The sequence below is a fragment of the Corylus avellana genome, chromosome 6, assembly GCF_965113065.1.
Source record: "Corylus avellana chromosome 6, dhCorAvel1.hap1.2, whole genome shotgun sequence".
In the NCBI taxonomy this organism is placed as follows: domain Eukaryota; kingdom Viridiplantae; phylum Streptophyta; class Magnoliopsida; order Fagales; family Betulaceae; genus Corylus; species Corylus avellana.
The window spans coordinates 28,448,325-28,460,339 of record NC_142495.1 but is presented as its reverse complement, the minus strand read 5'-3'; the positions used below and the strand labels follow the sequence as shown (position 1 = coordinate 28,460,339).

The 12,015-nt window shown below is 34.7% G+C and overlaps 2 protein-coding genes across 3 annotated transcripts; one reads left to right on the top strand and one right to left on the bottom strand.

The window, feature by feature from the left end:
- Positions 1-3,715: 3,715 nt before the first annotated feature.
- On the bottom strand, positions 3,716-7,512 carry LOC132187585 (cucumisin). Of its 2 annotated transcripts, none has more exons than XM_059601938.2 (10): positions 7,404-7,512; positions 7,168-7,256; positions 6,461-6,555; positions 6,131-6,374; positions 5,515-6,031; positions 5,277-5,380; positions 4,901-5,122; positions 4,707-4,818; positions 4,415-4,628; positions 3,716-4,314 (listed from the first exon to the last, which is right to left on the bottom strand). In XM_059601938.2, exons 1-10 carry the CDS (start codon positions 7,497-7,499, stop codon positions 3,779-3,781), a joined length of 2,229 nt encoding a protein of 742 aa, XP_059457921.2. In that variant the 5' UTR covers positions 7,500-7,512; the 3' UTR covers positions 3,716-3,778. The 2 variants fall into 2 exon arrangements, with proteins under 2 accessions (XP_059457921.2, XP_059457922.2); XM_059601939.2 differs by having other exon boundaries at positions 6,461-6,552.
- Positions 7,513-9,283: 1,771 nt separating this feature from the next.
- LOC132186937 (ras-related protein Rab2BV-like) lies at positions 9,284-10,947 on the top strand. The gene is made up of 2 exons (XM_059601059.2): positions 9,284-9,467; positions 10,459-10,947. The coding sequence occupies exons 1-2, from the start codon at positions 9,303-9,305 to the stop codon at positions 10,945-10,947; spliced, it is 654 nt and encodes a 217-aa protein (XP_059457042.1). The 5' UTR covers positions 9,284-9,302.
- Positions 10,948-12,015: the final 1,068 nt, after the last annotated feature.

Genomic DNA, 12,015 nt, shown 5'->3' with positions numbered 1-12,015 from the left:
TTTAGTGACTTTTCGTGTAGGAGCTTTTTCTTTTGTTTTCTTTTTTCTTTTTTTTTCCTTTTTTTTTTAATAAGACTATTTTTTTTTTTTTTTTGGCAAGGTAATAAGACTATTTAAGTCTATAGTACTAGTGCCATTCTTTTCACTGACTTAATATCTTAGTCAGTGCGTTACAAGATGATATCAATGTAATCGGCTCCTAAGATCCCAAGAGGTTATCTTTTAGTATAGTATGCAATACCAGAAGATAAGCTATGATCAATTAAGGCCAAATTAGGGTGGCTACCCACTCAAAGCCATGATTGGAAATGGCTGAACTACTTTACAGTGATTTGAAATGGTTTGGCCCACCCTATTTGTGAATTTTGGTATCAAATGCAAAATCTTAACAATACCCACGTTTCTCATTGAAATGACTGCTTTTTAATATGTATTTTCTTTTGTCTCTAATGGATAACTCAATCAGTTTGATACCATGCTTTATGGTCACTAGTTCGAATTCACTCTTTCCCTCTTGTGCGGACATGTTAAAAAAAAAAATGCATTTTCTTTTCTCTTTTCTTAGTGTTTCACGTGTGACGAAAAGTTAGTTAAACCAACCAGTTTATTACGAGAGTGTTCAGGGAAAGATTAATAAGGGACGAAAAGGCACTTAAACCAGCCTTTCATGTGGGAAAGAATGAGCAGAAGTTTGGAAACAAACTTGTCAACAAAAAAAAAAAAACAAAATGCAACGATTCTTACGTTTTTCTGATTCTATATGAATATTATTTTCTAAAAAATAAATAAATACTTAATCCATTGGTTACTCGTATTTTTTTATAAAATAATATTCACGTTAGATCATGAGAAAACTCAAAAGAATCGTATCATTTCTAAAAAAAAAAAAAAAATAGAACTTCGAACAATTTCCAATATACTTTATCCTTTTATTTTATTTTATTTGTATATTAAATAATTATCAATATTATTATCTTTAAAACATGATAAATAATAAGATTATAAATTTTGAGTTAATAAAAGTGGTAATCACGTCAATATTATAATTTTGAGGTGGTAAAATTTTCATTATTTATGTAAAAATAATGATTAAGATTTTCGTAGAAGATCCTAATTCAATTTTTGAGAAAAATAACAAAAATGAATTATTCTCAATATCATTCTTGAAGAGAAAAAAAACATCCTTCATCAATTAGCTAGGTGGACTTCTATCATGCGGTTCATCTGCCTCACTACATAGCAGATGAGCCTAATTAACCCTTACAGACTCAAACTAAACTGTGGTTGCAACTAGAGATGGCTTGTAATTATTGATTTTAATGAAAGTATCCTCTGTATTTTTTCCAAAAAAAAAAAATTATTGTTCACGTGTCCTGCATAAGATTATAATTCAACTCATTTAATTAAACGGGTTAAATCCTTCAATCATAATCCCCTAATTTTATTTTGGGTTCGTATCGAATTTGCAAGCCATGTAAAAAATTATCAATCATAAATGTTACTTGTCAAGTTCGAATTGTATCAAAATACAAGAATAAAACTATACATGTTAACATTAACTTGAGTCATTTAACTAAATGAATTAGGCCTCTTAAACTTAACTAGGGGCAGGATTAAAATTTTAGGAAAGGGGACAAAACTAAAAGGACTAGGTAAAAATTAATTTTGGGGTCTATTTCATAAAATACTTTTGAAAAAAAATTCAAAATTTTATAATTTTTTTTTTTAAAATTTTGAGGTGGTTCCACTCTTATCCAAACCCATTACTTTGTTTTTTCGTTTTGTTTTTTTTTTTTTTTTTTCTTAAGTACCCATTATTTTGTGTTTACTTCGTATATATATCAACGTTGCAAGTAGTGCAAAAAATCACTGGCCCTAATATATCTCAATTATGATTTTTTTTTTTTTTGGTTGTATTGTCAATTATGAGGTTTTTTTTTTTTTGGGAAAATGCAGTTTACCCCTGAAGTTTCAGAGGTTTTTCAATTTTAACCCCAAAGTTCAAAAATTGGCAATCTACCCCCCCTGAAGTTTCAAAAATTGGCAATTTAAACCTTCCGTTTAATTTTTCCGTTAAATTGGACGGAATTTTTTTAAAAAAAGCCTAAGGGCAATGATGTAATTTCATAGATTTCCGTCAATTTTAACGGAAAAATTAAACGGAAGGTTTAAATTGCCAATTTTTGAAACTTCAGGGGGGTAGATTGCCAATTTTTAAACTTTGGGGTTAAAATTGAAAAATTCCTAAAACTTCAGGGAGGTAAACTGCATTTTCCCTTATTTTTTTTGGTTTGTAACATGCTAATTATGTGGTTGAAGCAGTAGAAAACACGTGAAACTTTTGGATGGGTGTTGGTGCCAATTGGTTTTATGCTTTTTCGAGTGGACACGATCTGTGTCCTTTGGGAAATGAAAATTTTGAGGATGTACCCAAAGGCCCAGATAGGCCGACAAGGGTGTCTGGTGGATGGATTTGACGTACGATTGACTGAATGAATGAAATCTGGAAATGAACTGTTTACAAATAAAAAGAAATTTTCTCACAAACAAAAAAAAAAAATACAAAGAAATGTGCAATTTCAAGAATGTCCGACTCCCAACCCCAGAGCCTTTTATGGATCGGGATTTCGGGTAGAATACTGTTAAAATTGTCCATCAAGTTTTAATCAAATTCTACTCATCCAATGCTATTTAATGATTACTATCTGCACACGAGTTTTGCTTAAAATAAATAATAAAATATTATTTATATTTTAAAAAAAATTATAAAATAAAATATTAAAATATTAAAATAAAAAAAATAAAACGTTGGGGTGACCGGCCCCCCAAGCTGAGCCATGAGGGTGGCTCGGTTGGGGGTGGTTCTGGGCCACGGGGTGGATTTGACCACCCCCAACCGGCCCTTTGGGGTGGCTGAACCACCCCCTAAGGTTACGGGAGTGGTTCAACCAGCCCGTGGCCAAAGGAGGTTGCCGGCCATCCCAATGTTTTATTTTTTTATTTTTAATATTTTAATATGTTATTTAACATTTTTTTAAAATAAAATAAATAATATTTTATTATTTATCTTGAGTGTAACACGTGTCGAGATGGTGACCGTTGGATAACATTGAATGGCTAAGAATTGAAGAAAACTTGATGGACAATTTTGACGCTATTGCAGTGGATCTCGATCCAGCCTTTTATACACTCTGCTTCTAACTATTTTAACAGCACAACTAACAAAATAACAACTTTTACAACTAAAATGGGCGTAACTATTCAACTAACTTTTACGTCTCTTAGGATTTCAAGGAATTACTGTGACTGAAAAAATGGGAGCATAGTCGGCTTTACTGTGTGACATACACTAATGAACCCGAGAAAAATCGCTAGAGGGGAGAAGGCTAAGCCACAAAAAGAGAGAGAAGTGAAAAAAAATATATATAAAAATTAATTGAAAATTAATATTTAAGGAAAGTAGATAATCTGGATTTCATAGTAAAAAATTAGTAGCTAAATAAGAGAGAAAAAAAAAAAAAAGATATTTTGAGTAGCTAAACTGGCCGCTATACATTGCTAGAAATGCTCTAAGAAATGCTAGGATTTCCATAAAATATTTCAACCGCAGTAATACAAACCATCTTCCACCACTGCTTTTATTTTAATCTTCCATACATATTCCTTTAACTTTTATTTACGTAATACATATATATATATATATATATATATATATATATATACCAGAAAATGTGATGAACTTTTATTTACGTAATACATATATATATACCAGAAAATGTCATGCATCAGCATCACGAACAACCACTACAATGGGGCTCCTCACTTGAAACTTTCCATCATCCCACACTAAAGAAGCAGAGACTATAAATTTATTTGCTGTTCCTTGAATCTTCAGCGTAAAGGGTTGCTTTTCTCCCAGAGATGTGAATGATAGAACACGAGGCTTAACTTTGATTCTAAGTCCATCTTGGGTGGTCACAACAGCTTTATATGTCGAGTTTGGTGATCCAACATTGGTAACGGTCCGATGAAAAACGTGATTGATATATTTCGAGCGTGATGTGGATAGAGAAAAAGAAGGATAGTTTAGATCAAAGGCTCTTCCATTAATGGCTTCAAAACATCCAGTTAGCTTGTCAAAAGTAATATATTGTAATAACTTGGTATTATATCCTTCGCTGCATAAAAATTGCATATAGTCAAATGGCTTAATATCATATATTAAGCCAGGATACGGAGCTCTAAGAGGATTTATATTCCCTGCACCATAAGCAAATTCAGCCTCTGGGTTCTTTCCAGCACTCATGGGGATAGCTGCAAGTAGTATACCAAATGGAAATTAGATGGTCATGGTTTAGGCCTGTGTATATGCATTTTATTATCAAGACTAGGGCTGAGACTATATAGATATTACCAGTAGTCATAAGAGCAGACTTGATTGCCGCAGGTGACCATGTGGGGTGAAAGGATTTGATGTAGGCAGCCGCCCCTGTAGCATGTGGGCAAGCCATTGATGTCCCTAACAAAATGTTGTATGGCAACAATCTGTTATCACCTTTAACTTTTGTAATTGGGAAAAATGGAGGCCATGCTGCTAGGATGTTAACGCCAGGAGCAGCTAAATCCGGCTACAACAACATAAAAAATGTTTGAATTAAATAAGTAATACAAAAGCACAAATGTAGATAAAATTATAACAAGATTACCTTGAGAATGTTGAAAGTAACTGGATTTGGACCCCTTGATGAGAATGAGTCTATGTACGGGGCAAATGTGTCGTTACCTTCCTCACTCTTAAGAATAGTCACAGTTGGGTTTCTGTGAATTGTTTATGTTGGTTAGGATTAGAATGTCTTGTGAACTCGTTTCATGTTTAAGATATTATAGATTAGATGAATACCTAGCCGATGTTATGTACGAGTGCAGCTTGCTACCATCCTGCAAATCAAGGTAAGATGCAGGCAAGGGAAAAGACCTTGAAGCTCTTTGCCCGTCTGGACCGTGCATAATAGTACCCACTGCACCAGCTTCGAATGCCACTTCCCCATTATTCAGGCCATCACAAAGTACAATTTTACCCTTCACCAAATTTTGGTCCAGCGAATCTTTGATAATGCAAAACCTGCGTTATAGCAATAGGTTCCACTTTAACTATCATATATGTTGGAATGTGGCTACATATATAGGGAATATTAATATTCACCTGCTGGTTTCAAAGATTTATGCAAACAAAAGCAACGTTCTTTAAAACAAAATAGTCGTTACCGGGACGTTACCGGGAAACGGAGCCGTTGAAACCTCCTTTAGTGTTTGGTGCATCTCCACCATATATTACTGGATAAGTTCGATACTTGAGGTCAAATGTATTAATTGAAATTCCCTACACATGGAGTGAAGGGATTTTCCAAATTAATTAGTTTGTCTATGCACGTGAATTTAAATACTAATCATAGCTGCTATGATCTTTTCTTGCATATCAGAGGACAGAGGACATAAAATATTCTTTATAATTACCTCATAGATCTTCTTGTTACCTAATTGGATCTTAGTGGTGAACTTTCGGTCTATAGTACTTGCAGCCACAGAGAGAGACCATGGCGAAAAGTTTGAGAGGGTTGATAGACCTGGACCTTCGTTACCAGCAGACACTGAAGTCAATATTCCATTAGTCATAGCATGAAAGGCACCAATGGCAATTGCATCTTCAAAATAGTTATGAGCACGGGATCCACCAACAGAAAGAGATATGATGTCAACGCCATCATCAATGGCATCGTCAAATGCCTTAAGAATGTCAAGTTCATCACATGAGCCAGCATGCCAACATACTTTGTAGACAGCAATGCGTGCTGATGGAACTCCTCCTCGTGCTGTTCCCAAACCATACCCCAAAAGGCTTGCCTCATTAACTAGGTTCCCAGCTGCTGTTGATGCAGTATGTGTCCCATGGCCATTGGAATCTCTAGGAGATTTGACAATTTTTTTCTCTAAAACTCCATTGCTATGGTAATATCGCGCTCCAATGATTTTCCTGCATAAGTGTAGCCAAATTTGTTAATTATTTGTGCTTTTTGACTCTGTGTTTGTGTTTGCACCTGAAATTGCTGTAAATATATATATAGATATATACTTGTTGCATCTGAAATTGGCCGAGGCTTGGCAGCTGCCCTTCCATTTGGTTGGTGGTGGACCAAATCCTTCGTCACTAAAGCTTTCCGACTCCGGCCAAATTCCAGTGTCAAACACTCCTATAATGATGTTGCTTTCGACGGGTCTTCTAGGAACTTGTTGTGGAAAACCAAGGAAGTCCCATGACCTTGTTGTATGAAGCTTTTTTTGTTTGCTAGGGAAAACAGACATTACACTATCCATCCCTACATATTCATGATTAATGTTACAACTTACAACTTTTGTTGTAGATAAATAAAACATGGGGGAGAGATTAGGCCAGTTTACCGACCGGCTATTTTTTGAGCTTCTTGCTTAGTTAGCTCTGCTGAAAATCCATTGAAGCTCCTCGTGTAGCTATGGATTAGAGAATCCGGTCCAGTACTGCTAAATGCAGGCATATACTATCAAGCTTTACAGAATGTAAAGAAGAAGCAAAAACAAAGTATGGAAAGAAACTAGAATGAAAAGAAGAAGTACGAAGTGAACTCAATTGTATTCTCTGATGAATCATTCTCAACTTACAAGAATGGAAAATAATGTACATACATATACTCGATGATTTGTGTACGAAGCATAAATACTACATATCATTTTTTTTAATTATCTATTTTTGCAAATCTAAGGGATCCACCATTAGATTTGTGGACTCATATGAATCTCAACAAAATTCAATAGTGAATACTCATTCATTATACGGAAATGCATGGTTGAGAGAATGATTTTTATCATTTCTTGTTGTATATTGGCTGAGCGGTGAATATGGTAGCAAAAAGAAAAAAAAAAAGAAAAAAAAAAAAAGAAGAAGAGAGTTTAGTTGTCTTTTTTGTCGCATGTTCTACATACATCTTTCTAAAAATGGAAGGAAATTAGTACTTTTTAAAGGAAAAGAATATCTACTAATATAAATGACCTAATCTTTTCTAATATTTTTTAAAATATATCAGGAATAGTTTCGGAATCGTGTTATAAAAAAAAATTAAAGCATGATTTTATAACCTTCCAATGACTTCTTGTAGCATGCTTGTGTGAAGGGATGATGTGGAAACCTCGTCCAACTTCCTGTTGCCCATATACACAATATAAGCCTGCATGAACAATATCATAGGCAGAAAATGAAACCTGTTAAATCATCCTACATGAAAAAAAAACGAAGGCCAATTTTAGAGAGATGATTTGGCCGTGAATAAAGTGGATTTCCATGAGAACAGCCTATAGATCGAGATGATATTTACCTTTCGGTCATTCTGAGAAGCTGACGAGTGAATAACAAGGAGAGTGAAGGCGAGACTGAGGAGAAGCCATGAAAGACGAGAGCTTTTGTTTGCCATTGGAACTTTTCTAGAAGTGTTGAGTCTTGTATTTGAAGCTACCTACCCCACCCCTTTTTATAATGGATTAAAGAAAAGAGTTGAGAACAGCAGAGAAAGACACGTAATGGAGTCTAATTCTGTGTGCCTTGTGAAGAAATGGAAACAGCACAGCAAGCACACGGAATCGAGGCTAGTTGTGTCAGCCAAGTGTAAAAATGGAAACAGCAGGGCAAGCACACTTAATCCAGAGGCTGGAAACAGGGTAACTACACTACAAACAACAAAAGTACTCAAAATGAATCAAATGATATCTGAACAAACCAAACTCAGCAAAGAAGGACAACCCAGCAAGCACACGGAATCGAGGCTAGTTGTGTCAGCCAAGTGTAAAAATGGAAACAGCAGAGCAAGTACACGTAATCCAGAGGCTGGAAACAGGGTAACTACACTACAAACAACAAAAGTACTAAAAATGATATCTGAACAAACCAAACTCAGCAAAGAAGGACAACCCAGCAACAATTTCAATGGAGAATATGCGGATCAATATTCTAATTTCTGAAAAGAAGAAGATTCCTACTCTCTATACAACTCCTACAGAAAAAGGCATTTGGTCTCTCCTTTAGCCCCGTAGCCCGTAGGCCGTAGAGAGGGAATTCTCTAAGGTCAGTCACAAGAAGTCAAGAAGAGAGAATGCTTAGGGATGGTGTTAGGAATCACATAAGACAAGCGGCAATCAAAGAAAGCAAATATGGAGAGCGGGTATCCAACATGGAAGGCAGAAATCCCCATTCCATCAATAAAATGCCCAACGGCTACTTTTTCCCACATAAGACAATAAGAATGAATTACTTTTTCTTATAGAACCCCAATCGATTCCCTGTAAATGTACCCCTAAGTTGCAAGAACAATTAATAGAAAAGCAATAACAAATGAGTTCTCATATTTTCATTTTTAGGTTACAATTCTATCTCAATCATTTTTTAAAGAGAAATAATATAATTCATTTATTTTTCAATATTTTTTAACCATCTCCATAATGAATTCATCATTGAATTTATGCGGAGTCCATAAATCTAATTGTTGATAGGATATAAATTTCCTTCAAACGATTTCTTTCAACCTAGTTTAATAAGTGCCAAGTGTCATCTCCCACATGTTTTTCTTTTCCTAAACATTAATTTTTTAGAAACAAAAAAATATTAAATGATACTTGTCACTTATTAGAGTAGGTTGAAGAAAATTTACCCTAAACTTATGTCTTGATAAATATATTAATCGACACAATTAGTAATTTAATTGGAAAGACATTAATGATACAATTAAGTAATTAAGTAGTTTGAAAGAAGTGTGTACTTTTTTCTATATTAAACTTTCCAACCTTCACTAGTTCTTTCCCGCATCAACGGCCGGTTTAAGTGCCTTTACGTCCGTTATTCCGTTTCTTCTCATTGGCTTTGGAAAAGTCCCTTCTGCCTCCTCTCTTCTTTTCTACTGAACTTTCCTGCAAAATTTCCAGGAGTTGGAAGTGTTCGAATCCTATAATCACTCTCATAATTAATATACCGTTAATTCACCATCTTCTTATGGTTAGTTTGTCTTTTCTCACCACACGCTCGTTTGTCTCTCCAGGAGAAAAGAAAATGCATGTTGAAATTAAACAAACCGCATTTTGCAATAATTTTCTTTTCCTTCCAGTCATTTCATTTGGAAACAAGCGGATCGTTAAGGTTATTGTTTGATACTGAGATTCATAATTAATGTTTCTTTTCGGAACATATTGTTGTCTGACAGGTTTGGAAGGTGTAGGGAGTAGAACATATGGCGAACAAAGTGGATCAGGAATATGATTATCTCTTCAAGATCGTGTTGATCGGGGATTCGGGCGTTGGAAAATCAAATATTCTTTCGAGGTTTACGCGAAACGAGTTCTGCTTGGAGTCTAAGTCCACAATTGGTGTTGAATTTGCAACTAGAACATTACAGGTTGGTTTGGATTCATAGCTTTTAAAATGTGATCTATAATTTGGTTATTTGCTATTTCTTTTAGTGGGTATTCATCATTGCCATGTATATTACTGAATTTTTGTCGATTTTGTATGCATTTTCCTTTTTGATGAATAGTTCTCTGTATTTTATAGTCGTTATTTGAACGTGGGCATCACAAGAATTGATTAATTCTTTGGTAGACTATATAAATATATATTTATATATTTGTGTACATACATATTTACTTTGTTGCGTCATCATTGATAACATAGGATGACACCCTTTGAATGATTCTCTGAATTTTACAATTTTTTTTTTTTTTAAGAAAAAAATTATTCAAATATGGGAAAACAAGTTACAAGGGATTGAACAACAATAAAGGGGTAGGCACCCCAACAATATAGCCTAAATTGTAGAGACAATACAAACAAATAGAAAAACAATAGACAATGGTTTCATTCATGATTATAAAAGAATCATAAATGAGCTGGACATTTTCAAGGGCCGCAGATATAAGGCGGTAACAAACGGCAAAATAACTCAATGAAGAGCTTCAACCAGTAAAGGCAACAACCATCGTGAAATGGTTGTTGCAGGAAACGTACTGTTAAAAACTAGAATAGAGTCCTTGATAAAAAAAAAAAAAACAAATACTGGCTACATAAAAAAGTCTCATCCTTCCACAAAATAGCTGCTATTTGAACTTGGGCATCACAATATTTTATGTTATGATCTTAAGGGTTAATGGTTTAATTAAATCAATATTCAATAGTTATAGAACTTTTGAATCAATGGTTAGACCACTAACAATTGATATTAAAGTAGATCTTAAGAAATGTGTCACAATTTCATCTTATGTAATTTCTAATAAATTAAGGCATAAAGAAATAGGATGGTGAGACATCACTTGAAAACCAACTCCGTTTATTTTTGGAAGAAACTTTATAATAATCTACCCTTCAATTGTAATTTCTCCATCTTAATGCAGGTAGAGGGGAAGACGGTAAAGGCACAAATATGGGACACAGCCGGTCAAGAGAGGTACCGAGCCATCACGAGTGCTTACTACAGAGGTGCCGTAGGAGCACTGTTGGTGTATGACATAACCAAGAGGCAAACCTTCGACAATGTGCAGAGGTGGCTCCGTGAACTGAGGGACCATGCGGACTCCAACATTGTCATCATGTTGGCTGGGAATAAGGCCGATCTCAATCATCTCAGATCACTCCCGGCAGAAGATGCTCAAATCTTGGCTGAGAAGGAAGGACTCTCATTCCTTGAGACTTCGGCATTGGAGGCGTTTAATATCGAGAAGGCATTTCAGGCCATTTTGTTGGATATTTATCACATTATAAGCAAGAAGGCTCTGGCAGCCCAAGAGGGTGCTTCCTCCAATGGCCTTCCTCATGGCACTACCATTAATGTTTCCAATTTGTCGGGTATTAGGAACAAAGCAACTTGTTGCACTGCAAATTAACTTCATCTTAATTTCTCCGTAGAAGGAGAGAAAGGGAGGAGGTATATGCAGGAAATAGATGAAAGAAGCATTGTAAAAGATTAATGTTTCATTGTTTTTACTTTCTTATTTTTATTTTGAGCCTTCGTAGGTTGTTTGTTATTCTCAATAAAACTTCTCATCGATTCTTGGATTTAACTTTTTGACAAGAAAACGGAGAGAATCAAACCCAATAATTTTTTTTTTTTTTTTTTTCAGAAATTGAATTTAATTGTTGACATGCATGATATATAATTGCTTGTAAGTTTGTGGGTTTTGCACTGTGCTGAATCATCATTGTAGTGCCTGGGAGTTGTACAGGTGTGCAAAAGACTGCCTTCGTGTCCTTTTCTTTTTCTTTTCTTTTTCTTTTTTTAAAAAAATATAAATTTCATTAATAAAATTTCATGAGCATAAAGTTCTTATATCATAGAATATACAGCTCTGAAAAATCATTGCCAAAAGGTATGAAGGTTACAAAACCATAAAAATGACTTCAAGATTCCACTAACCCATGTACAATTACATTTAAGGAACAGATCTGCTTCGAACAGATTAAATTTAGAACATGGCTAGCCCAAATATAAAACAAAAATAAAAAACAACTAGAAATTAAAAATTCATCCTCAACCCGAAGGCCAGGACAACAAATTCATCCTCAACTCGAAGGCAAGAACAAACAAAATAAAAAACAAAAACCCACAAGCAGCCTCGGGGGAGCACGACATCGTAGATAGCCATTTGGAAGACGCGCCTTGGCTGAAGAAGATGATCAGATCTAAGGTTGAATAGACCAGATCTGCATTTAAAGCAACTCGCTAGAAACGGAGATCGGTGGAGCCTAAATCTTCCCTCCTCTTGAAGTTCTTAATTATTGATGTTGCCTAGAAGAAAAGAGAGAGGGAGAGAGGAATTCTAGAGAGAAGGCGAAACATATTTTTTTGAAAAATGCTTAACGTCAATATTTTTCTTATCTTTTTCTCATCTTATCTTACAAATTAAACATATCAATAATTAGATTTGTGGACTCATGTAAACCCACACAAATTC

Coding starts and splice junctions, on each gene's coding strand:
- LOC132187585 (XM_059601938.2), bottom strand. CDS start 7,499: ATGGCAAACAAAAGCTCTCGTCTTTCATGGCTTCTCCTCAGTCTCGCC. Junction 6,375..6,460: donor AGAAGCTCAAAAAATAGCCG/GTCGGTAAACTG, acceptor ATGAATATGTAG/GGATGGATAGTGTAATGTCT. Junction 4,819..4,900: donor TCGTACATAACATCGGCTAG/GTATTCATCTAA, acceptor AACAATTCACAG/AAACCCAACTGTGACTATTC.
- LOC132186937 (XM_059601059.2), top strand. CDS start 9,303: ATGGCGAACAAAGTGGATCAGGAATATGATTATCTCTTCAAGATCGTG. Junction 9,468..10,458: donor TTGCAACTAGAACATTACAG/GTTGGTTTGGAT, acceptor ATCTTAATGCAG/GTAGAGGGGAAGACGGTAAA.